At 47.2% G+C, this 25,838-nt stretch overlaps 1 protein-coding gene across 12 annotated transcripts in view; it reads right to left on the reverse strand.

Moving 5' to 3' along the window:
* The window catches only part of LOC147999361 (uncharacterized), a 58,212-nt gene that overhangs the window by 9,111 nt on the left and 23,263 nt on the right, over positions 1 to 25,838 (reverse strand). For 8 of the 12 annotated variants that reach the window (XR_015643583.1, XR_015643582.1, XR_015643581.1 and 5 more), the window contains exons 2-5: positions 10,326 to 10,413; positions 9,800 to 9,939; positions 1,612 to 1,812; positions 1,061 to 1,161 (exon numbers count right to left, since the gene is read on the reverse strand). Coding sequence is in view for 7 of the 12 variants with exons in the window: in XM_087595355.1 (XP_087451481.1) it covers positions 1,768 to 1,812; positions 9,800 to 9,939; positions 10,326 to 10,413 (273 nt within the window). In the remaining 5 variants the exon portion in view is untranslated. Of the gene's footprint in view, positions 1 to 162; positions 326 to 1,060; positions 1,162 to 1,611; positions 1,813 to 9,799; positions 9,940 to 10,325; positions 10,414 to 25,838 lie in introns of all 12 variants that reach the window. The other 4 variants (XM_087595352.1, XM_087595351.1, XM_087595354.1 and 1 more) reach the window with 3 other exon arrangements.

The following is a 25,838-nucleotide window of genomic DNA, read 5'->3' on the forward strand; positions in this document are numbered from 1 at the left end:
GGAACAGGCAGGCCATAGGCATTGTTCCCCTGTGGCTTCTGCTCTAGGTTTCTGCCCTGGCTTCCCACAGTGATGGAATTCTGAGCTGTAACGTGAAGTAAACCCTTTGCTACCCAGGTTGTTTTGGGTCATGGTGTTTCATCACAGCAGTAGAAACCCTACCTGAGACAGACAGACAGTTGTACTGACAGACACAGTGCTGGCGCCCCACCTAGGTCCTCGCTGCTTCCTGCTATTGCTTCAACACAGTCTGACCAGTGTCGCTTGCGCTGCTCTGAGGAAAGGCCTGGGTGCCTGTGTCCCTGGAGAACGCCATGGCCTGATACTGAAGAGTGGGGGTGAGGACAGCCCAGCTCCAGTGCTGTCCCTCACCAACCCTTGTCCTATATCTGCTCCCTTATTTGTGTCCCCTGGAACACTCCCTTCATATGACACATTAAGTCTCATTGCCCGGTCTGCTACAGGGGACACCGACACACTACACGTTCACAAATATTACACACTTACTGCACAGCAAGCACAGAGGGGAGAGATGGGGGTGCAGCAGAAACGGGAGTAGATCTGACTGGCTGTGTTCAGCTGGGAGCCATGAGCTATGGAAACGCTCCAGAGAGCCCGGGGGCTGGCAGCTTCAGCTCCTCAGCGGCCTGAGGAGAGCAGTTGTTTCTCTGTTCACTGGTATATGGTGCGGCTTTGCCTGTGGGCTGGGATGCCCTAGACATCACACTTTGATGAGGTAACACACAGAGGAAGTGGAGAGCAGCCTTCCTTATGGCTTGCTCTTTAAATCTGGGATGCTGCCCCTAGATTTAACTCCCTAGCAGTGACCTTTGCCTCACTGGCTTGAGAAAGTACCACATTTCCTCGTGAGGCACTGTGGGCAGGGCTGCAAGGACCCTTGGTTCTGTGAAGCCCGCCTGGGACCAGTAGGTTGGGGGTATATATACTGTCTTGTAGGTTCAGGGGTACCGAATGCCTTTGGGAAACCTCTAGGAAGGGAATGGTGGTTGTAGCTGACGGGGAGCTCTGTCCCTTGCACCTCTGACTTCTGGCTACATACCTTGTCTGTGATTTGATGTGGTCAGCTTCCTCTGGTGTAACAAGAGGGCCTCTTGTCTGTCCCACTCAGTGTGTTGGGGGATGATTATGCTCAGCTAAGACCTGGTGAATACAGAGATAGCGAAGACGAATAACACACATGAATCTGTGTAGTGTGACACAGATGCTGAAAAGGCTGGGGTGGGCTGGTTATCTTCTCAGTGCCCTGTGAGGATAGCAGGGGTGTGGGTCCCTTCTTGTCCAAGGAGCCCAGAGACCACCGGTAAGGGCAGCAGCTTGGGGCAGAAAACCTCAGCTCCTGTTTGGCTCTGATCCTAACCCAGCAAGTTTTGGTTTTCCCTGCTCTTACTGTTTTCTCGGGACCCAGATGCTAAAAAGTATTTTGAACAGTAATTATATAAAGACACCGGGGGCTGCACGTCATTGAAGGACAGGTATTGGGCAAACACGAGGCTCTAACTCTAAGCCATGTTCAGGGGTGTATAGGCCTAAACTGTGTAGAAAGGGGGTGCAGGTAGAGACTGGGCAGGATTGGAAACTCCATAGTCTTACCTGAGGAAAACACAGCTAGCAAGGCTGGCTCTTGAGGGTGGGGAGTATCCCATGAGAGGAGAAAGAGAACAGCTGGGGCCAGACGAAGGCAAGCTGTACAGGCCACACACACCTAAGACGTCAGTGAATGTGGAGATTCCAGGGGTCTGTGGAGCATCAGCCTCGGCAGAGACACTGCCACAGATGGCCAGACGAGGGCTTCTGCAGTTGAGAAAGGAAGAAGTTTGCATGGCAGCATAGTAAGGTACAAGAGTAAAGTGAACAGGCTAGGGAATCTTGGGCTGCAGACGGTGGTTGAGGACGGCTAGGCAAGGCCATGTTTCCCCACCCCTTTTGCTGAACAAATAAGCCAGTTATCCCAAGCCAGGAGGCTGCACCCCAGGCTCTGGAGAGGGAATTCTTCACTCTGTGCTCGGGGAATGGAACGGAACAGGAATCATATAGTTAAAGACCATGCAAGCAATCACATTGGCTTAAATTAAGTGTGACGTCCAAGTGGGTTGCCTGGCAGTGTTCCACGGCAGAGGCCAAGGTGGATTACCAGCCAATCTAGGCTGTTACCCTTCGAAGCTGGAAAAGTGTTCAGGATTTTGGGAGATATGGACAGTGTGTGTGTGTGTGTGTGTGTGTGTGTGTGTGTGTGTATACGTTTGAGTGTGTGCCCATGGGCTAAGCACAGTGTTTGGGGCTTAGGTTCTAGAACAGTCTAGTAATGTCGTGTAATTCTGCAGACTAGAATTGCCTTTGCTGCTCACTGGCTGTGTGACCTTGGTGAATCAGTTACCCTCTCTGGCTCCTACTTTTCTGTCTAGAGGAGGGCAGTATCAATAGTTGCTCGGAAGGCTCTTGTGGGTTCAGATCAAAGTGTTTTGTCAGCTTCTAAATACAGTAAAGCCAGGGGCTAACAGGAAATCTTCTTTTAAGCCAAAGGCCCCAACTGGGTGATATTGTTGAATCAATATTTGTTTGGGGATGTGAGGCATGAAACTATCTTCATCTTCGGGACAGGCATGCTAACTATGTAGGAGTGAACGACAAAAACAAAATGTCCAAATGGGTCCAAACAAGCAGCACTTTTTAGAGAGAGGCAAGGTCTTCTGTAGGTTCCTCTCTTAGTAGCCTTCTGTTGGTTTTTCTGGACAGCTAGATTTTATGTCATCTTGACACAAGGTAGGCTCATCTGGGACCTTAATTTTAAAAATGCCCCATCACACTGGCCTGCAGGCAAGTCTGAGAAGCATTCCCTTGACTCATGGTTGATGTGGGAGGGCCCAGTCCACTGTGGGCAGGTGATCTTGGGTTGTATAAAGAAGCAGGCCAAGGGACTGAAAAGCTGGCTCAGCAGTTAAAAACGCTGGCTTCTCTCCCTCAGGACTCAGGTTCAATTCCCAGAACCCAGATGGTGGCTCACAACCACCTGTAAGTCCAATTACAGGGAAGAATCTAATGTCTTCTCTTGGCCTCTTTGGGCACTACATGTATGTGATGCACATGCATACATGTTGGGCAAACACAAACACAGAAAATAAAAATAAATCACTTAAAAAAAAAAAGTAAGCAACCAGGCTGAGCAAGTCATGAGGACTGGGCAGCCTCCTCCATGGCTCCTGCTTCAGCTCCCGCCCTGACTTTACTCAGTGATGGAGCTGTACGCTCAAACAAGTTCATCCCTTCCCTAGTCTCTGTGAAGTTTTCACGGTGTTGATCACAGCAACAGAAACCTAACTAGAACATCCTCTCAATCTAAACGTGAACTCAGTCTATAGTCTGAAGGAATGATAGTGTCTGTCTATCTGTCTGTCTGTCTGTCTGTCTCTCTCCCTCCCTCCCTCTCTCCCTCTTCCTCCTTTTCCTCCTCCTCCTCTTCTTTCTCCTCTTCCTTTTCCTCCTCTCTTCTTCAGCCGATGCTTCTCCCAGGCTCTGGATTAGACTCACGTCCTCACGTGTGTGTGGTATTTTACTCAGTGAGCCATCTCCTCAGGCTTGGTAATGCCTGATCTTGTCTATGGGACTGGACGGAGAGATGTCCGGAGGACTGGTGGAGTATGACTGTGTGTGAGAGGAATTTCCAGATGTGGTTAGAACACGAGGTGTGCTAACATGATGCTGTTACCGGGGGGTGGGGCAAGAAGGAGGTGGGGCCTGGATACAGGAAGCAGGTCACTGGGGAATGGGCTCCGGACTACATCTCACCTGAATCCTTCCTGAGTGGCCTCTTTCCTGTTTCTGGCACACCACTATGTAAACTGTTCTGCTCCACCATACCCCTCCCCTTGATGTCCTGACACGCCTGAAATCAGGACCCAAGAGAAACCCTTACTCCTTTAAATTGTTTCTGTCAGGTCTTTTGTCACGGTGGTAAAAGAGTAACTACTGCCAAGCCCAAGGGCAAGGATAAGACCCGTAATGCCAGCCTCCATGAGCCTGGAGCTGGCAGCAGGCTAGAGAGAGAGAGAGAGAGGACCAATTGGAGAAGAACCTCCTTCCACAGGGGCTGGCGGACAGAGAACACGTCCAGTTCCCCAGTTCCTCTACAGCTACGTAGGAAGGTGTCACATCTTGGACAATTCCCTCCTTTGTTGCAAAGTTAAGACAAGTTGCTCTTGGAAACTTCGTCCTTAAAGTATTAGAGATTTTCTCCCTGTGACTTTCCAACATAAGCACACAAGAATGACGTCAGGGCTACTGTCACATCGATGGCCTCCACACAGAAGGAAAGTCAATGGGTGGGCACAGCCATACAAGAACACCCTTGAGGCCACTTCCCATTCTGAGGCCCCTAGGATAGGAGAGGCTGTCTTGTCTCTGACTACCGGCATCTCCCATGCACAGTTACGGACAAAGTGGCCTTCTTTATTCATTTCCTTAGCCACATCTTCTTCCTCCTCACCTTCTAGACTTCCCCTCTGTTGATAATGAGAAATAAAAACCAGTGGAAACAAGGAACTGACACTGAAGAGGCGGAGGGCCTTGACAGGACCATGGCCTCATGAGAGAAGGGCGAGGTGGAAGCCCACAGTGTACACTGTCTACAGAAGTCCAGATGCCTGCTGATAAATTTTTGGAGACATGTTTGGCTGTTGGAGCAAACATGATCTGTCCTAGCAGACCATGGTGCCTTTGATCCGCTCTGTACTCACTCTCAGCCTGTGATGTGTCACTGCTTACAGACAGCTCCTCAGGGCCCTGGGCCTGGAGCCCAAGGTTGTGAGAGGCTTACACTCAGGAGATGCAAACACTTCCCCCTATTCTTCCCTCCTGGCCTGTGGTGGAATCTCTGCTCCATAGTTGAAGCTACCCCAGGTCAGGACAAGCCCTGGAGTATCTTCCCAGCTCCCCTCACGGCTGTTCCACACTCCCTTATGGATCTGTTCCAGAGCTCTGGAGAAGATGGAGCTGTGACATCCCACGAGTGGTTTAGGACAAATGCAAGGCTTCATGGGGCTTTGCAGTGAAGCCCAGAGCACAGCATCTGAGGCTCTCAAGCTTCCCTGCAGGTGCTCTTGTGGTTGAGCCGCACTGGCTTAGCTTCTGACTCGGGAGGGACCAGAAAGCCAGGTGTGTGGCGAAACGTCGGGTCTGCACTCCATGGCTACTTGGTCCTGCTTTGTGTCATTTCTGCAGGGCTAGGGATCAAGAAGCCAAGAAAGGGATGGGGTGTGTGCTTGGGCATGGGTTCGTCCTGCCACTGAAGTCCACTTGGAGTCCTCGCCCTTTGCCGACACTGGGATTCGTGGGGTATGTGTTCCAGGTGACGTCCCTTGTTATCTATTTCAGCCATTCACCTAGAAGACGTCAGCACTCCCTGGCCGTGTGACACATGAGATTCACCACAGCGCACACACGCTCAGCCTCAGCCTCATCCCCACCCCCCAAGCATCTTAGACAGGCGTGTTTCCAGCTCCTGTGTGACTGCACCATACAGACAGCTATACATGCAGAGCTGTTCTTCACAGGGAGCAGCATGGCCGTGAGAGCCTCCAACTGGCAGATCTTCCTCAGGAGCCATGCTCTGAGAAGGTCTTCCTGTGACCCTAGCTTAATGGCAGCCTCCACTCCCAACCAAGGCCTGCATTACACACATGGCGCTCCTCCTATGGCCCTCTTGGGTCATCTTTAGATTTGGTAAAATGCTGTGTTCTTTAATAATTACATTCAAGGTTTCTCTAAAACTATGGTTCCTGCCATTTGATACCGGTGGCTTTCAAGGAGACCAGTGGGATGGAGAGCTGGCAATCCAACATCGCTCGCCATGATGTCACAGGTGAGCCGTGAGTTCCCAGGATGGAAGCACTGGCTGAGGAGGGCTATTCCTCCTGTGTGTGGGCTGAGGAGGGCTATTCCTCCTGTGTGTGGGCTGAGGAGGGCTATTCCTCCTGTGTGTGGGCTGAGGAGGGCTATTCCTCCTGTGTGTGGGCTGAGGAGGGCTATTCCTCCTGTGTGTGGGCTGAGGAGGGCTATTCCTCCTGTGTGTGGAATTCCTTAGCGGATGCTAGGCTGCCTCTGTGAAGAGCGTGTTGGTCTGTAGACAGTGCTCACAAACACCACAGCTTATCACTCTGCTGGACCATCTTCACCTTCAAAACTCATGGTGAACTGAATAACATAAACTCAGCTATCAGACCTGTTTGCTTCCTTAATTAGGAAAGGCTATTCTTAATAAAAATTCTTTATTTGATGAAGAGTCCAACATTCAATACTTGGGTTAAAAGAAAGCCACAGCCTCTCACTTGGCCCCAGAGAAGGAAAGTAATTGTTTGCTGAATGCTATGTTCAATTTTAAAATCAGTTCTTTGGAGACAGGCAATTGGGAATTGCAATGTTTATCTACTGCCTGACCAGCCTCGGCACTCTATGAACTCTGTTTGCTGTGCACAGTTATACACCAAGGAAACATGCCTCCACTGCGGGCTCAGGCCTCCATCTGTGGCAATTCTCCAGGTGGTTTGTGATTGGGTCTTTCTGCAGTCATTCTCCTGACAGGCCTGTGGCTCTCAACCTGGTTGTGTATAAGCAGAGCTTAGAACTTAAAAACCATTCTAGAGGGACATGAAAGCCCTTCCCCAGAGATCCTGACTCAGCTGACTTGAGATAGGGCCCTGGTTCCAAAGATTCTAATGGAAGGCTGGGTGCAGGAACAACTTCCAAAGACTGCCAGCTCTTACCAGCAGCTGAGCAGCATGGCCTCCTCCACTAGGCATCTCTGGCACCTGCTATGGGGCCAGGAAGAAGACAGACTCACAAGTCCACTGTGAGTTCTATGACAAAGAACTTAGAGTCCTGTACCATCCCACCACAGCACCTCCTCCTGCCTCTGACCAGGCGCTCTGCACAGAGCAAGTTCTAGACAACCCTGTACAGCAGGCTCGCTGTGTTGCTCAATCCCCGTGCCTCAGCTGGGTCAGTCTCATCCTGTAGACAGTGCCACAGCGCTTTAGTCATGTGTTGAAAGTTGAAGCCAGCCAACGTGTTGAAAAGACCTACTATGGGGCTTAGAAGGGTATGCCAATAGGTTGTACCGTCTGAAGCCACACAGCACCAGTATCAATGCCACCTGGTCACCACAGAGAACACTGAGCAGAATGAAAAGCCACTGCTTCTATGTGGGTCTCTGGAAAACATTTAAATAGCTCTCTGCACACAAAAGCAGGTCTCCAACGGTCCATGCCTTTCCCATCACATGGTCCTTCATTGATTCATTCCAGCTTCCCTAGGCCCTCCGAGGGGCAGGCATGTTGTAGGCATGTAGACACAGAACTGTCCTCGGGGCAGGCATGTTGTAGGCATGTAGACACAGAGCTGAACTTGAGAGTCACACACTGGAGTTCATGGCAGTTAGAACGCAGTGCAGAAGATACAGAGAACTGGGTTTGCAGACAGCAGTTATTGAGGCTGTACCAGACACACCGAGCAGAGCAAAGCAAAGCTCTGCTGAGGACCTGGGTGGGCATGGAGCCCTGGAGGCTGGGGCTCCCTGAGGTGGCGGCTGGGGCACTGAGGACTGGGTTTCTAAGGATCACAGAGATGTGGGGGTAAAGGTCAGACAACCTGAAGTCGAGACAACCTAAAAGTGGGAAGAGGGTAGTGTGGGCAAGAAGCAGAAGCTTCTCATCTCATCTGTATGCCCTGGTTGAGTGCAGAGGATGTGATCAGAGGTCAATGAGGTCATGTGTTCACTTAAAACAAACAGCTATGACAGAAAGGTCCACCCAAGGGAAGTGATAGGGTGGGCGTTCTGGGCCCAGGAAGCCATCCCATTGCATTGAATTTCACCTATGCCCATAAGTAAACAAAACAAAAACAAACCCTCACACATCAGTTTACGAAGGGGCTACATCCAATAATCCAAGTTAGGAATATCTTAGGAAGCCTTTGGAACTCTTACTCTATAGACTCCTGGCTCTCATCTTACGACAGAGAGCTTTCCTTAGCCTAATGCTGGGCGGAGCTCTCCAACACAAAGCCTCTTTTTAACAAAGTGTTGAAGATCTCACCAGATTTGTGGAGCGCTCGTGTCTAACATGCTCCGAACATGTGTCTTCCTGGTTACATGGCTGACTGTGGAGCGCCGTTACAGCCCAGCACCATGAGGGATGGCGGGGCCATTCACCAGCCTGAAAAAGCATTAAACCCAGAGGACTTTCTACCACATAATACTTAGTACTGTAAAATCTGAAATCCCAAGTCAAGCCATTGTCGTCAGGTGCTATCTACAGAAATTCTCTTTCCTTCTTTAATGGTGGGTGGGGACTGGGGTGCCGGACCCAAACCTTCTCACCCTTAGATCTTCATTTTAACTTTCCTTCAGACGTTGCTTCCCGATAGACTCCTCCCAAGCCATCACTTAGGCACCTCCTGTTGGGCGTTGTGGCCTTATGCTAAGGGGACTCACACTGTACAGCCATCAGTTCTGAACACCCCGAATGTCATCCCGAGGTCACAGATGGCACCTGCATTACTTTCTGCTGTGTTCACCAGAGCCTAGGGCTCATGGAGTTTGCTCATCCATTATTTGTTGAGTAAAATGGGAACAAATAGCATCTGGCTTTGTTGCATTCTTCTGGGCACAGAGGATTGAACGGATCCCCAGTGTTCTTGGGCTCCTGTTCCCAAGCACATTCCTGTCCTTTCTAATCTTCCTGCCTTAATCACTTTATATGGGCTGACAAGCACAATTGACCAATTAATAGTGCTTCTGCTCTTGCTACATCATTTGTAATCCGCGGTGCTCCTTCTATTTGCAATGGCCTCTCAATTTTTCACGACTCAAAATGGAGGACGTGCATCACGGATACAGAGAGCAAATTGATTAAATGTAACGCACGCCCTGCTGCTTGCTGGGTTTATGCCTGTTATTAATGACAGAGATCCAACAAATTCTCATGAAAAGCCAGATAACATACAACCTCAAATGCAAGGTTTTGGAGCAGTCGGGCCCTAAATTTTCCTAATTACGGAGCAAGAGAAGACATTAATTTCTCAGACGGCAACCTCGGTAAACAAGAACGTTGCCGTGGCTTCTTTGTCGGAGTGCTGGTGGCTGAGCGCATACTGATATGCAGCCCACAGACACCGTGAGTCTCACAAATAAAAACAAGCCACTCTTGAGGAATTGCCTTCTGAGTGAAGGATAAAGGACACTTGTGTAGAATCGAGTGTATTGTCTTCTACCAGGATTGTATTCTCCCCCAAGGTTAATCTGCTCTGATCCAGTCACAAGGCCTCTGCTGATGTCCTGTGTGTGAGCATCCAAAGGTGATAAAGTGAGACAATGGAGGAGAAAAGAAGGGGTCTGGCTGGATATGTAATAGGGCCTTGGGCTGCCCAGGGACAGGGTGGTAGCCTGGTAGAGGCTGCAAGGAGTACCCCCATTTCTTAAGGTAATTTAAGGAAAAATGTGATTTACCCCATTAGTGGGAACTGTGGGAGGGCAAGTGCTTTCTCAGCCTAGAGCGGCACTGGTCCACTCAGGCTCCTGTTAGAAAACAGGAGGCTTTTGTTACCTAGGCCTGAGTGAAGAAAGGGCTTGGCATGGTGGCTCCCACTTGTAATCTCAGCACTCAGGTGGCTTGGGAAAGGAGGACTCCTATGAGCTTGAGGTTCGTCTGAGCTGTACAGGGAGTTCCAGACAGGATTACAGAGTGAGTCCCTGTCCCAAGAAACCAAACCAAACCAACTAAGTACTCACCTGCCCACCCCACCAAAGGAGATACAGCAGGTGAGAGGGGTCACTGGGGCTATCCATGCTCAGAAAGCATACACTCACAGCGGGCTGGCATACCATGCCAAGTTCCTGGTCGTTCCGTCCTCCAATACGACCTGGGTATCCTGAATTGCAAGAGGAAGAATCAGGGAGGGAACAGGTAGCTATGGCCCAAGATCATCCCCGCCTAAGAGCTACACATTAACAGATATGAATTCATGATGGGCTTAGCTCTGGATGTTTGTCCAGGAGTTTGGCAAAATGTGTCTTGTCAACTTAGGGTCCACGATGAACTTGGTAAAACTATACTAAGACTTCTGTTGTGGGAAGTGTACAGTCTTAAGTTGGAAGCCCCCAAAGAGATCTAGAACCAAGCACTTTGAAGTGAGAGGTTGATCGAGAAGTAGAAGGTGCTGGGGGAACTCAGGGAGAAGACACAGGGACAGGAGGTGGCTGTGAAGGAACTCAGAATTACTGTAGCCCCACAGGGAGGGAGTGGGTTCATACTCACCTTCCTGGCAGTGGCTGGTTAGGGCTGACTCTAGAAATGTGATTCGGGGGTTTCTAGCCACTCTAGAGACAAAGTGGACTCCAGAAGCCTGTAAGATAAAACACAGTGAACGTGGATGAAGTATCAACAAAGATGGCTTCCAGAGCTACCCAAGGATGTGTACTCCTCTCTGTACGCACAAGTCGGCCCCATCTTATACCTTTAAAGCCCTCGCTGTCCTCAGGACAAACGCCTGATTGATGTGTGTGGCATATTGAACGTGCTACTGAGACTACTGGATGCTCCTCCCCAAATTTCCGCTCTTTGGAGATAGCAAGACAGATTCCTTGTGAAAATTTAGGAAATATGCCTGTTCTCCTCCCCCACTGTCATATGTCTATGTGAGAGAATAAAGAATTCACAGCTAGATCTAAAAACAGAGCCAAATTAGGAAGAGAAATACATTTACAGACCACAGCATAAGAGAAAGCAACATACTGAGACAGGAAGGAAGGGATGAGAACTTAATTTATTATAATTAAAGAAACTCCACAACTCTTGGTACATTTAAGCGTCTTCCCCAGGTAAGGCATACGCCTGGATAGGAGCATCCTAATGTCAGATAGCGTCTGACTGTCAGCTGGGATAATTCTGTCCTGGAAGTCACCTTCTGAAGCCAAAGAAGTCGCTAGTGTCTCCACCTCTTTGATATTTCAGTTGTAAAAATATTTTCTTAATGCCTAAAATAAAAACGCCACAAGTTGGCGTTATTCCGTGCCAACTGTGGGTTGTTTTTATATTCGCGAACTCACTTACCAAGCCTGTGAGGAGGTCTTGGTGTCCCTGTTCACAGACAGGGAGCTGAGGCATACAGGGGTTGACTACTAGCCTGGTACCACCAGAGAAATAGAGCTGGATTTGAGCCCAGGGGACCAGACCCCACCAGCCGCAGGGAAGGCTTGGTCCTGGAAATCTGGCTGGGGAGGAGGGAGTGAAGAAAGCACAGACGCATGGACACATGGACGCACAGACAAGCTGGGATCAGGTGGGTCAAGCTCTGCTGGAGCAGCACCAACTACACAAGAGCTGTAGCCTCACTGCATCATGGGTAGCACAGTGGGAGGGGTTAGCTAGTCTCAGTCAGACAGTCTTAGGCTGCAGTCCCTGGGGAGGAGGAAACTACGGTTCACAGCTGCCAACATTCGAACTCAGACCAGAGGAAGGGTTTCTCTGAGCCTCATGCCAAGGAAGGCTTTATCTGTTCCCCAGGGTTTGAGGCAACAGGCCCCTGATATGGCTGTGCTCCTGTCAACAACACGCTCTCACTCAGGGCTTCCCCAGACTCCCATAAACAGTTTACATGTCTGTATAACCTTTCTTCCCTGTGCCCTATTACTGGACTTGATAATCAAATGTTTTTAAAAACACAAATCCTGCTATAACTTGTTGGATGTGTCTTCATTGGGACGGTCATTGGTCATACCAGGACGACACAGGAATAACATCTTAAAACAAGAGCCTACTTAAGTGGCAGAGACACTGACATGCCCAGGCTGTCCTAGCAAGGCTGTGGACTTCTCATCTCATATCTATCTTAGAGACATCCACTCTCTTAATACAGGGAAGGCCACTGTGGCTTCCAGGAGATTGAACTTGTTTGACTCTCTGGTCAAGCCTGCTCAGCTGCTGGACTCCACCCTGGGTGGTGGCATCATGCAAACGGCATTGCCTCCTCCTCAGCGTTCACTGGCATTTACCAAATAAAAGAATGCATGTGACTGTAGATGCGAGGACTGCTTAGAAAGCACTCGCACACTTGCTTACACTCACATTTATTACAGTGTGATCCGGAGCCTAAAAAAGAATTGACATTTTACAGCAAGCAAGCTTAACAACTCAGACCGGAGAAGCCTCTTGTTCTCCTAACCATCTCCCCGGGAGGGACGAGAGAAGGCAGTCTTAGCCTCCACAGCGCTGAAAACCCATGGTTTGCTTTTCCATGGTGTTTCTATTACCTCGTAAGTGTGGCTGTGGCAAAGCACATATGTACAGAAACGCTCTTTGCTAAATTTAAAAGAAGCATTCTTTCCCCCACTTACCACAGCTAAGCACTTACAAAAGATAATGTCTGAAGAGCAAGCCAAACCCACCACTCTACACAGATAAAAGACCCTCTCTGTTTTGCTAAACACTAGAGAACCGGTGGGGCTTGAACACGGCAGCAGCTGTTGGGCGACATGGTAGGGCGCATCTTAAGGGCAGCGTACCTGTGCCCATCACACTCTGGAGAGATCCAGCAACAACGCTAAGGCAGGCATTCAAGAACCCTATTGTCTTGTCTTGTTTTTCTCACATGCTCAGTAATAGCAACAGCTTTGGCAGTGTCAGGCCTCAATCAGTCAGGAAGACTCGTTTAGAAATTGTGACCGGTCACAATGTACCTTTGCTTAATTTTCACTCTCACAACAAGTCGTTTTTATTACTCAGGCTGCTGTTTGGTGGAGTGTGGCCTGCACAACTGAAAACACCTCCTCAGACACCCACGGAGCCACTGCCACAGACGCCTGCAGAGCACTGATGCTCCCGAGTGGGAGGTGGGGTGTGTGCACCTCTGACACCCCTTTCACGGTTGCCACATCTCCTGGTGTGGCCCAGGCCTGGTCTGTATTGACAGTTCAGTGGAAATGAGTAGTTTAGACTCATGGGCTTCGTCTCCCTGTGAGGTTGACAAACCCTCCTATAGGGCATATATTAGGGTGAGACAGCGTGAACAGCTGTCTCCCAAGGACAGCATTATCGAGATGGCTATGGTACTGACTGTTTCTGTGATAAAATACCAGGACAAAAAGCAACTTTGGGGGGAAAGGAGTTTATTTTAGCTTTCATGTCCCAATCACAGTCTCCCTCAAAGAAAAGCAAGAAAGTGGAGACAAGAACCAAAGCAGAGGACACAGAGAGAAGCAGCTGACTGCCTTCTCCCATGGCCTGCTTAGCCTGCTTTCTTATAATAACTGCTTTCATATACAACCGTGACCAATGGGCTCAGGGGTGACACACAGTGAGCTGGGCTCTCCCACATCAATCATCCATCCATAAAATGAGCCAAAGGCTTGCCTGCAGGCCAATTTGTCAGGGATGCTATGTCAACTGAGGTGCTCTCTTCCCAGATGACTCCAACTTGAATCAGGATGACATAAAACTAGCTAGTACATGACTAAATTAAACAGTAAGTTAACATTAATTTCAAAAGCCTATTAGCCAAGACATAGCTACAAAACACGGCCATCCATGTACTGCTGATTAGACGTTTTTAATGGCTTATGCTCTTAACAGAAGCACAACATGTGAAGATGGTAACAATCCAGGCAGATGATGCTAAAGAGAAAAATTTCCAAACACCAATAATAAAACAGACTGAAAAATGGCAAAAAATGGTCTGTCTCTAACAACTTGGGATATTCTATATGCCACAGATGCTTGTGAAGCTGGAGTACTACAGAACACAGGGATACTGAGGTAGGAAGGAATACAGTAAGGCTGCAAACTTCACTATTGGTGTGGAAGCATTCTAGGAAACAGCCCCAGCACAAGATGGCTGTTGTTTCACAAGCTCTCTAGCAGTCCCTTGGTCTGGGAGAACACAGTTTGGAGGTAGAAATTAAAGCTGAATGGAAGAAAACTGTACATTTTGTCTAAAGTGAGATTCCAGTACAGGGGTAGACATTAGCTGACCATGACCCAGGGAGATCAGTGGGAAGGTGGCACCACGGCTGTCCTGAGGACCAGGAAGCAGCCAGGAAGGTTTCACTTTTCTCACTACTCACCTGTCTTCCAAAACCACAGAAGGGCTAACACTGTCATTAACAATACAATGACAAATGTTTATAGAGGGGGGTTTTTTCCTCCTTGGAAAGGGTAGACTGGATAAAATGCTGAAGGATCGAATGAACCTTATTTTTATTTGGTTTGATGGCTTTCTGAGCTCACACCAACGCTTACTGCACTCACCACAGAAGAGGGTAATTCACAGCATTTCATAACACCAGTTTTATCATCTCAACAGCTCGAGGACATCCTGTTCTGACAGCACTTTATGAACAGGACACCTGAGGCCTGGTGAGCTGCAGTTTCCTGCCCAGGACCACATGGCTAGCAGGATAGGGCTGTGCTCTCAGCAACCGGGCTCCCTGGAACCCCAATTCACGGTGTGATATTGCCTTTCCAAACAAGAGGTGGGACTTGGTTTGACTTTCTTACTCTAATTTCTCAGCTCCTGAATATTAGAAAGATTAAGTCAACCTATGAAATAACAGTTCTAATGCTTGGGAAAAGAAAAATAGTGAGAAAACTCAACTTTAAAATGCACCTATTATCTTCATAATTATACAATGGATTTAAGAGAATTATGCATTGTACAATATATGTGTATACAATGACCCTAAGGTCCAATGTATAATCATGTATATATACATGTATATACATACATAATTATACATTGAACATTAAGAGAATTATACATTGTGCAATATATATATATATATATATATATACACACATTGACTCTTTAGGTCCAATGTATAATTATATACATGTACATAAGTGTATTTGCATATTAATATGTACACATATAGACATATATGTATATACATATAGATTGGACCTTAAGTGTCCTTTAGAGAATTAAATTGCACAAAAATGAAACCAAAAAGACAGACAGCTGGAGGGACATTTTTCTACATAATTCTATGATAATTTTCACACTGAGATCAGATTAGAAGAAGACTGGGACACATCACCAAGGGTAACCCCCCCCAAGTGACATTCAGATGGATCCCAACAGAAGGAGGCATGACAGCACTCTTGTGGAGTGTTCCCTGTCACAAAGGCAGGGCAGGCGTAATGCTAACAGCTCCCAGAGAGCTTCAAGTCCTGTAGGGCAAGCTGCCCTTCCCTGTAAACACTTCAAGAAACACACCTTCACCTGTAGTCTTGATTACCAATAGAGCAGTTTTGCTCACTCTAAACAAACATCTCCTGAGCTCCGACTCAGCCCTCCGGTAATTCTCCAATTGACGAGATGCACCCTCTACTCGCCGAGAAGTCCACTTCGAGGACATGAGTTTGGATAACTAATTACAGTCATGAGCTCAGCATTACCAGTGTTTCCATGAGCAGCGGTGTCTTTAAAAACTGGACACGAATCTTCAGCACCTGATTAAAAAAACAAAACAAAACACCACGCAAAGCGAGGAAAGGAGAAAGAGGATGCACAAGAAGAGCGATGAGTCAAACGGAACAAATGACAGTGAGCACAAAGGCTCAGAATGGTAAGAGCACACGCATGCGCACCCCTTCAAAAGACCTCAGTGAGCCACTAGAGATGAAGACCATAACATTTAATCTAATATATATATATGTATACTAATATATATAATCTAGTATATATATGTATATATACTGGAGATGAGAGAGGGGAACATCAGTGAACAGGAAGTAGACAGGTTATAGAAAACATTAGCCATGAAAGACGAGTGAGGAGGGTTTTATAACTCAGACAGCAGCACAGGTTTTGAGGAAACTCCTCTAGGTTTGAAAATAATGACCCCCAAATTCCGACTGTAGCTAAATAATAAAACCACAGATTTATGAATTGCAACAGATACACAACAAGTTCCAGCAGGGTATGCCATCGCCAATTTGCCGGTAAGCAGCAAGAGAGCCAATCTTTCTGCTAAACATGTGATTTCCAGGCAGAAATAAGAGCCATGAGAAGACAGTGGCCCCATATTCTCCCCACCCCTTATGGCACACCGATAGATACTCAGTAGGAAGAACTTACAGAAAATGATTATTTTTTAAAACACCCAAACAAGTTAGGTATGAAATTTTACATCACTGTGCAATTTCTGAGCCACAGAAATTACAAACAGGACCCAGAATCCCCACCCGTCCCTGAGAACAACCGGACCACTTACAATGGTCTGAGGACTACAGTGGCATCAGACAGATGTCTCCGTAGGAAAACCGCAGTGAAGGAGAAGAAGCAGAAGGGGTGATGGTGTTCTGTGAGTTCCCGGCTGACATGGGGAAAATGTTTCTAGACATTTAAAGGTAGGAAACAATGAAATAAAATTGTAAGCATTTTATCTAATATAAATAAATAAAACTCAAGGTCGGCCCATAGAACAGGTTCAAACTGCCTGCCTTTGGGAGGGTGCCCAGAGGAGAAGATGGGCCAGGGGATAAGCCAATAATTAAAAACCTACTTACACGACCTGTTTGAAGTGACTTCAAAATGCCCTCCCCTGATGCCATGGGATGATCAATGAGCTGTGCACCATGTGTCCTGCTTTGATGCCTCAGCCCAGGGCAGAGGGCAGCAGAGTTAGCTGACTGTGGACTGGAGTCTCTGAAAACATAAGCTAAAGCTAGTTTTCCTTCCTCACTGCAGGAGGATTAATGGGAAGTTGACTAGGGAAGGTAGCCCCTGACGTCAGCACTTGCAGGGAACTAGTCAGTGGGATGTTCGCACACTCACTCGGAAACCAAGGATTCGGGATTCCACAGATGTTCCAGTCACTGTCTGTGCTATGTGCTCCCAAGGGCATTCTGAGACTCGATTTTGACACTGTAGCCACATCTGTCAGGAAGCAAGGTTTCCTTTCAGTTCTCTCAGGAACCCTCCTGCGGCTGTTCTAGAACAGTACCTTTTGTTACACAGCATGGCTCTGAAACAAGATCCCCACCTCAGAGTATCTCATACCCTTGTGATTGTGTGCATTTTGCCCACAGCATATCTATATATGACAAATGGCTTTCTGCTGCAGCAGTGATAAGGGTTAAGCTTTTCAGTCCATTCGTGATTAGAAGTAGGTAATGGGTGGGGGCTGTCATTAGGTGGTTTCCAAACTCCACAAGAGGACACATCCACCCACAGCCCTATCTTTGCTCCCCCCTACCGTGCAGCTCCCAGCAGGACAGTGGACCTGAGAGAAGGTTGGTCTCATTCAAGCCTTCAAGTTGGACACCAGGGCATTTTCTGGGTGAGAGTGACTGAACTTGCTCGAGGTTTTTAATAATCACCCAATTAAATGCAACTGTTGAGAGATAGCCCAATTTAAAGTGCACAATAAAAACCTGGAATACAGCCCTGGGAGTGTGGAACAATTTCTGAGAAGTAGACAGCAGGGAAACTGCTGAGCCTGGGTTTTTCCTTCCCAATTACACACACACACACACACACACACACACACACACACACACACACACACACACACCACACACACTCGTGCGCGCGCGCGCCCGCCCGCCCAGACTCCTCCTGTGTATAACGAACACACGCGTCATTTCCACATACCCTTCCTATAGACTTCTAGCCTGCGACCCAAACAGGTGTGAGAGGAGTTTGACACTTCTTGTGGCTTGAATAGGAACTGTTCTCTTCAGATTTATGTGTTGAATACCTCGTCTCCAGTTACTGCTGGTGTTTGAGAAAAATTTGGCAATGTTAGGAGATGGAGGTCTAACTGGAGGAAGTAGGCAGAGGGGGTCACCCTTTGAAGGTACCCGTCCACAGCTTCCTCAGTCTTGAACTGCTTTCCTCCTTATGCTCCTGTGGACACCATATTCTGCCTCTCCACAGGCCCAGAACCAAAGGAGCCCAGGACTGTGTATCGAATCCACAGAAATCATGAGGAAAAGAAACCCTCCTCCTTTCAGTTGTCTATATTAAATACCAGAGCAGGGAAAGTCTAACACAATGCCCGGCTGTTCTGCCACTGGGCTGAGGAAAGGGGTGTTGGTGACAGATGCACCCCATGTCTGCAGGAAGTGCTTCCAGCACCCAGTCGCAGCTCCAAGCTTCAAATGAGCAAAGCCATTTGGAAGCATCACCCACGTACGACTGTGGCACCATATGCGTTCGCAAGGCAGTTTGGGTAAAAGAACAAGAATGGGAGGAGTCAAGCCAGGTCAAGCTCAGTGGGGTCAAGAGAGAGAATAAATGGATCTAAAACACAAGATGTGATCTGGGAAGCGGTTAGGACATGCGAGCCGACACGGGATCACAATACAGTGTACACACGCCACACAAATACTAATACCCCACACTCCACCACATGCATATCATAGGAAGGAAATATCAACAGCCAATAAACATGAAAAGTGGCTCAATCTCCCAGCAATAAGAGAGGAGGTAAATCCTGCTGTTCAGCAGCTGTGAAAGGCATAGATGTTTTAGTGTCTAAGAATATTACAGGCTGTTGAGGATGCAGGGAAACGGTGGGAACGCAGGCTGAAACCTCCATTTTGGAGCAGTTTACCATCGCTGTCACTTTCTTATATGGCGAGCTGCGCGTATTCTAGGACCCAGCAATCCCACCAGTGGGCACACAGCTAGAGGAATGCTCAAGGGCTCAAGGAAATCACAGACGTCAGAGGTTTCTAACAGCAGAAAACTGGGAGAGCTAGTGGCCTGGGTGGGAGAGAAGCTCAGCAAACTGTAGCCCAGGCATGACGTGAGAAGTAATATGAACAAGTGAGTCTGGCAGATTAATTACCATGGAACGGACGAAAAGGGCCGGTTGCAGAAAGACACACAGACAGTATTCATAAAGGGGGCAGGACCTTTAAAGAACAGTTCCATCCAGCTGCCCAGGGCTATTGACATTCACACTGTGCTCAGATGTATAGAAGTGTCCAGGAGGATGCAGACAAGTGATTGCAGACGGGGATGGATAGCATGATAGAGGAGACAAAATAGCCATTTGTCTTGGGAGGAGTCTAAGTGACTAAGTTCTCTGTAATGCTTCGTTATTTTTCAAGGGATTGGTATTTATGCATTATTGAATAATTTAAACCATACACCACAAAGTCAAAGTGAACAGCAGGAGTGCTCTAAGAAGGCAGAAAGAAGAGAAAGGGGTGCCCAGGGGTGTAGGGTCTGTCTATTATCTCACGGAATTCCTACAAAAATGACTGTCCCAAAGCCATCTTTGGAAGGCTGCTTGCATGGAACCCCTTCTCCCCCATCTGCACAGTCCTAGGCAACTCTGTAGGGCTCACAGGGCGGGGAGGGGATGTGCCCTCCTCTCTCCACAGAAGGTTGTGTTCCAACCCAAAGGACTCAGGCTGCAGTCTAGGGACCTTGGTGGGAGGGAGCTCACAGGAGGCTACACGGTGGGTAAATGACTCTTTATCAGCTCTTGATTAAATGGTTACATCCACGTTAGCAGCCAAAATAAAGTCCCCAAATGTAGTCTCAGGGCAATCATATTGCAAACAATACAAAACTGCAATAATTCTGGCTTTTTAAGGCGGAGATCTGAAACCTACAGTTTTCATCAAGAGCTCCAGCTTGCTAGAGACGCACAGCCGTTCGAGAGCAGATCTCCTTCCTAAATGTTTTGAAATCCATGTCCTTTTTAATTGCCCAGAATTCATGTCACTTGTGTGAAAAAGCTATAAACATACACAATCATAAAAACACACTTAGACATCCTGCACAAAATCAATGGCGTATTATTGTACTTTATTATTCCTCGTGGAGTTCACTCTGGTCTTCCTCCTTTGATATTTATTTATAAGGAAGAAGCGAAAGAGCATAAATGTCACACTTGGGACAGTTCTAATGCTGGAGCTGAACAGAATACAGACAGCAGCTGCCTTAATTTGGGAAAGTGGAGTGGTCTCTGCGAATCAACCCCCACAATGGAGGACAAAACTGAAGGTCACGGTATTATTCATTTAAAAAGACACTGATAAGGTGGAGAATTGAGGTTCTTGAGATCTGAAGTACGGTTTGCTTGCTTAAGTGACTAGTTCCTTCATGACTGGTATGGTGAGGCAGCAGGGGGGTGGGGTGGGGATAATAAATACTGTGAGAAAGAAGACAGTCCGTCCCTGTTTGTTCCTGGGGCTTGTGGTTTTTCTCTCCTCAGGGAAGGTCTTCTCAACTTTACTGCTCTTACAGAAAACTAGCCGTAACCTTCCCTTTAACAGAAAGGCCTCATTTTACCCAAGATTGACAAAGTGTCGTCATCGGAGCAGAGCAAGTCCCTCTGGGGAAGCATCCCGCACACCGACACACTTACGGCTGAGGTTCTGTTAGTTCAAGGATGGCAAGGAAACACCATGCAAGGCCTGGCACAGGCAGAGAACAAGGGCTAGTCCTGCCCACAGAGTGGCCAGCCCCGTTCCACTCTGCCCTGTTCCTGACTCTTTTACATGTTAGACCTGCAAGCCCTTGTCTGGCAGGCCAGGAGAATTCTGTGGAGATGGGAATTGATGACTGGTTATCTCAGAGGCCATCACTTCAGCTGAGCCACCAGTACAGAGGAGAGGAGCTGGAGGAAAGAGTGTGCTTGCTCTAGAGTGATGGTCAAGATGAAGAGAAAGCAGTTCAGGCCCTAGTGCATGGATGCTGATCGTTGTTCTAACTCAGCTGTGGTGGTCAGAGTAATTCATCTCAGCATTCTCCTTTTAAATTTTAAAGTAATTTTAAATTACTTTAGATGCTAACTGCCCTCCATCTTGAATGACGGCTTCTTCCTTAGGGTTGAAGAAACAGAAGTGGAAGTTTTGAGTCCCATGCCTGACTGAGCTGCAGAAGGGAAGCCTCATATAAGGCTCCAGGTACCCTCCAGCCAGGAACTGTGCAAAACAAATGACAAGACGTTTGCTAACAGCTGTGGGGGCCCCTTCTCTATCAGAATCATTGCTACACAAAGGAAGATCACAGCTGTTAGGTAGGTTGTAGTAAAAGGAACCTTTGCCCAGCGCCTAGAACGAATGCCAATCAGGACATCCATTGTGGAAAATAACACTGAACAACCCAGCAACTCGGTTGCTTTCTTAAGGAGTGGGGATCAGAATACTGAAGAGACATTTGTAACCCATGACCACTGAAGCATCCGACACAAGAGCCAAGACGCAGAAGCAACCTGCATCCTTCAAGTGAATGAAGACGGTGTGCACGTAGAGCGGTACAGACGCAGCCTTTGAAGGGGGGAAGTCCTGTCATGTGTGATGGCGTGGATGAACCTAGAAGATCGTATGTTAAGTGAAACAAACGAGGCGCAGAGAAGCCAGTACTGGGTGATTTGGTCACATGATACTGAAAAATAGTGAGCTCAGAAGCAAAACAGAAGGGCAGGAGCCAGGGCAGAGCAGAGGGAAACAAAGGTAAATATCAAGCAAAAGCCAGAAACTTTCAGCAAGGAGGAATGCATTCAGTGCTCTGTTGAAAGGCTACATGGCAGAGTGGATTCAAAAGCTGATTAGAAAGCAGATTTAAAATAGTTTTAAACCATAAAAATAATAAGCACAGGAGGTAATACATTTGTTACTGTGATTTAATTACCAGCAATTCAAAAAATACTGCCACATTTTATCACACATATATTAAGAGATACAATTACTAGCTGTCAGCTAACAAGAAGAAGAAGATGGGGGGCTTCCTCTTCTCTGAGAAGGAGGGGAGGATGAGGAGGAGGGGGAAGGGCTTGTAAGGCAGGACTGGGAGATGAGGAGGGAGGAGAGGCTGAGATTGGGATGAAAAGTGAGTAAATAAATAAACTAGTGGGAAAAAAAGAAAGAAAAGAATAGCCACATACCTGATCCTAAATGCATATACTGCCTGGGGCTACACAGAGCTTGTCAACCAGCAGGAGAGGTGAAGCCAAACACATCTTCTTCAGCTAGCTATACAATACATGTGTGAAGGACTTTAATTTGAGATCTCTCACCTTCTCTCTGTATACATAGATACATACTGCATATCACATTCCAACACACACATACACACACACACACACACACACACACACACACACACACACACACACACACTCTTCCCCAGGGTTTTCCTTCATTTTCCATTTACTGTGTTGGAAAGCACTGAGCGTGGATGGCTGGAACTGTGCAATGGGATCTATCGGTGAAGACAGACACGTGTGGGTCAGCTACACCCAGCAGCGCTGTGTTACCTACAGGCTGACTTTCCTAAATCACTGATGGCAGAGAAGGGCGGTCAGCGATGGCAGAGGACACTAAGCTTGTTCTCACTTATGTGACTGAAGACACCAGATGGGCAGACACTGTGGCCTGCCTCTGTGGTGTGTTGCTTCCATAGTGGGGTGCTGCTAAGGTACTCTCATGAGGAGGCGGAGTTCTTTTAACTGCCGTAGCAGTCCCGGGAGGTCCGCACTAGGACTGCCTATTTTGACAGATAAGGAAACCAACAAATCAAGTGGCTGCCTGTTTCCACAGGGCAGGCAGGAGAGCTGGGGTTCAGGGTTGGTGAAATTTCAGTCTGAAGAGAGATGGTATTAAAATACTTTTAAACATGTGAAACTCATTCTTAACGTAATCATAGATAGCAGATCCCAATAACTTATTTTAAAAAAACCTCCCAAGAGGAAGCGCCACAAACAAACAACTAAAAAGAGCACGCAGTGGGAAGCGAATCAACTTTTGCTTTCAAATTGATTATAAGGCTTTACCACACCAACATTTTATTATTTGATATCGCAAAATCGTTACCTCCCCAGCACAGCACTTCACAACGACATAAAAATGAACTTTGTTCCTAAGAAAAATGCTATAAATATGCACAAGGGAAGTTTTTATTCTTTCAGAATTAGTGATCAACCAATAAACTGGGAAGTCACACATTAGCCCCATCTCTTCCAGAAGATTCCATAAGACTTGCAATCAGTCCAACAAGAATGAGAGATGTCTCATGAAGCCACCATGAAATTCTAAAACTTCGTCATGACAAAAATAAACCACAAAAAGTTGGCTGTCAATAGGGAGGAAACATTTGCCACAGAGTTGGTGAATAAGCGTGCTCATCGTGGATTATACTGAACCCCACAAATCAATCACACAGACCACTCAGTACACAAGGGAGTAGTGACGCAGTCAAGAATTTCACAAAACTCAGGTGTTCTGTTGCCCAATAAAGGAGAATGAACCTCATTAATAAGCAGGGGAACACAAAGTCACGTGTGTCAGCCAGGTCAGTGTTTAGTTGGCCAGCAGGAGCTGATGTCAGTGAAGGGCAGGATGAAGACTCCATACACTCATTGGTGGGTGTCGACTGTAACAGCATTACAGACGATCATCACATTCCGTGCCCTCAAGTTATCTTCTTAGCGGAGTTACCGAACAGACGCACTGGAGGATATGGTCCCTCATCACAATTAGAAGTTTAAAAGGGGGCCCACCCTAAATGCACATCAGCAAGGGAGTGGATAATTAAACACGGCATATTATGCAAAACTGATGTCACATGACTTATCTATCCATCTACTGGGCTCAGAAACAATGAGTGGCAACATTCTAGAACAGTGTGGCCATTCACACACATAGTAAAGACATAACCATTTAATTAACTAATTAACTAATTAATTAGAGACAGTGTCCCACTTAGCCCAGGTTGGCCTTGAACTTATGAGCAGCTAGGATGATTTTTAAACTCCCAATGCTCCTGCCTCCACCTTAGAACTTGGTATTGCAGGCTTGCTTCTTCACGCCCCCCTCACCATACGTTTCTAAGCAAATGCATACACATCCTTAAGAATCATTTAGAAAACGCTAGGAACATACACATCAACTTCCCAATGCTGCCTGCTTCTCGGAAATAAGGAAAAGGTTGTGTTTAGAGGGACACACAAGGGGCAGTTGCTTAATAATGTGTTTTTTAAATAAAAAATATATTCATTATCACTTGTATAATTTAAGAATATATAAATTTTTCTATACACATAATGGATAATATGGATATTATGCCAGTGATTAATTCTGGGTGTTGAAAATTTGTCTTACTGGTCTTTCCCCATATACATGTTTCAATTTCTAAAATAAAAAGTATAGTTTAAAAATCAATAGAAATCCTGCAATACCATGCCCTAGCTGTGGAGATTAACTTTAAACAATTTTTATTTTACACAATTATGCTCTTACAAAGGAGGGCAAACTGAAGCCATAACATTTTGTGCCTTCACTTCTTCCAGCGAAAAGGAGCAAACATATGTGGGCAGCAGGTCCTCTGGTATGTAATTGTTTAAGATTAAAGCAGTTCAATCCCTGAGTTATGGATGACACTGATGGAAGGTTTGAGCCGTTTCCTGGAATCCTGGAAACAGGCTGTACCTTTGGGTTTACATGACAACCATGTGAGGAGTTGACTAACACTGTTACTCTACCAGCCGTGTTTACAAAGCTCAGTGGTATGGTGCATGGTCCAACACAGCATCAGTGCTGTGTTCTTGTTTAAATGTAAATGGTTAAAACTAGATATAATGAACATAGGATTGAGGGCAAACAGTCAGGTGCTCAGTCTCCACTGCTGAGGGTACTGAGTTGAGTACCACAGACAAGGAACATACCCATCGTCTCCCTAGTCCTGCAGAGCGCTGGCTCAAGGCCTGGGTCCATGGACTCCATGGGGACTCCGGCTGTGTCACTTATGAAATATTGCCATAGAAAATTAAAAACAAGCATTCATGCTTCATTGGTTTATTTCTATAATGTGGACAGCAGGCCACCCTTGCTGGGTTGTTGTGTGGATATGATTTAATGACTTCCTGTGGAGCTCATATTAACACAGTGGACAACTGAGCCATGAGCCACTACTATTACCTTGGGTTGTCAGATTGATGTCCGCATTGTTTACCTCCAGAGCACCCAGACATGGGAGAGGAAGGAGCCATGCTCTGGTGGATGGGAAAAAAGCCTTGTTCTCCTGAGGTCATGTAGCCAGTGTGGCACTGGATGATCATGTGACTCTGGCTCATGGTTCAGTAACTTTTTCCAGTTGAAGTTCAGGAAGTCTTTATGACACTCAATACTTAAGAAGCACCTTTTCTGTGCAGGCAGTGGGGACTCGTGGGTGAATAAGAGCAGTGCGGTCCCTACTTTTAAGGAAGTCCCTTCCTAGTGGAGAACACCAATGTACTTAGAGTAAGCTTCCCAGAGCATGATGGGAGGACAAAGGCTATGGAAACAGTGGTGAAATGTTAGCCACAGGAAAGGTAACGTTCTGTGACAAGGTGCCAATGAGGCAGGACTAGAGGGAGGCGAGCGAGAGAGCTGAGAACTGCAGAAGGAATTCTGTTCATGGAGGGCCTTACAAAAGCCCTGAAGGGAGCACCCAAGAAAATGTAGGCCAGAGTACAGTGGGGAGAGGAAGACAGTAGGAGAGAGATGGGATCTTGTGGGGCCTTTTGAGGGGAGGGGTGACAGCATGAGTTAGTGACAGGCAGGGGTAGTAGCCGTGGAGCTGAGAACACACTGGTGAAGTCAAGGGCAGGCGGCAGGCTAGGCTAAGTGTCATTACCAGGGCAACCACATGTGTGAGGGCACATCACAGGGGAGGTTCGAGAAACCAGCAGGCCTCGTTCTATTACATTCGTTTGTTCTGAGACAGATCTCTTTATGCAGCCCAGTCTGGCCTGGAACTTTTGATTCTCCTTCCTCTGCCTTCTAGGGGCTGGGATTACAAGCACCGGTGTCAGTACACTCCTCGTGTGT

Source organism: Rattus norvegicus, chromosome 19, assembly GCF_021556685.1.
Source record: "Rattus norvegicus strain SHRSP/BbbUtx chromosome 19, alternate assembly SHRSP_T2T, whole genome shotgun sequence".
NCBI classification, from domain to species: domain Eukaryota; kingdom Metazoa; phylum Chordata; class Mammalia; order Rodentia; family Muridae; genus Rattus; species Rattus norvegicus.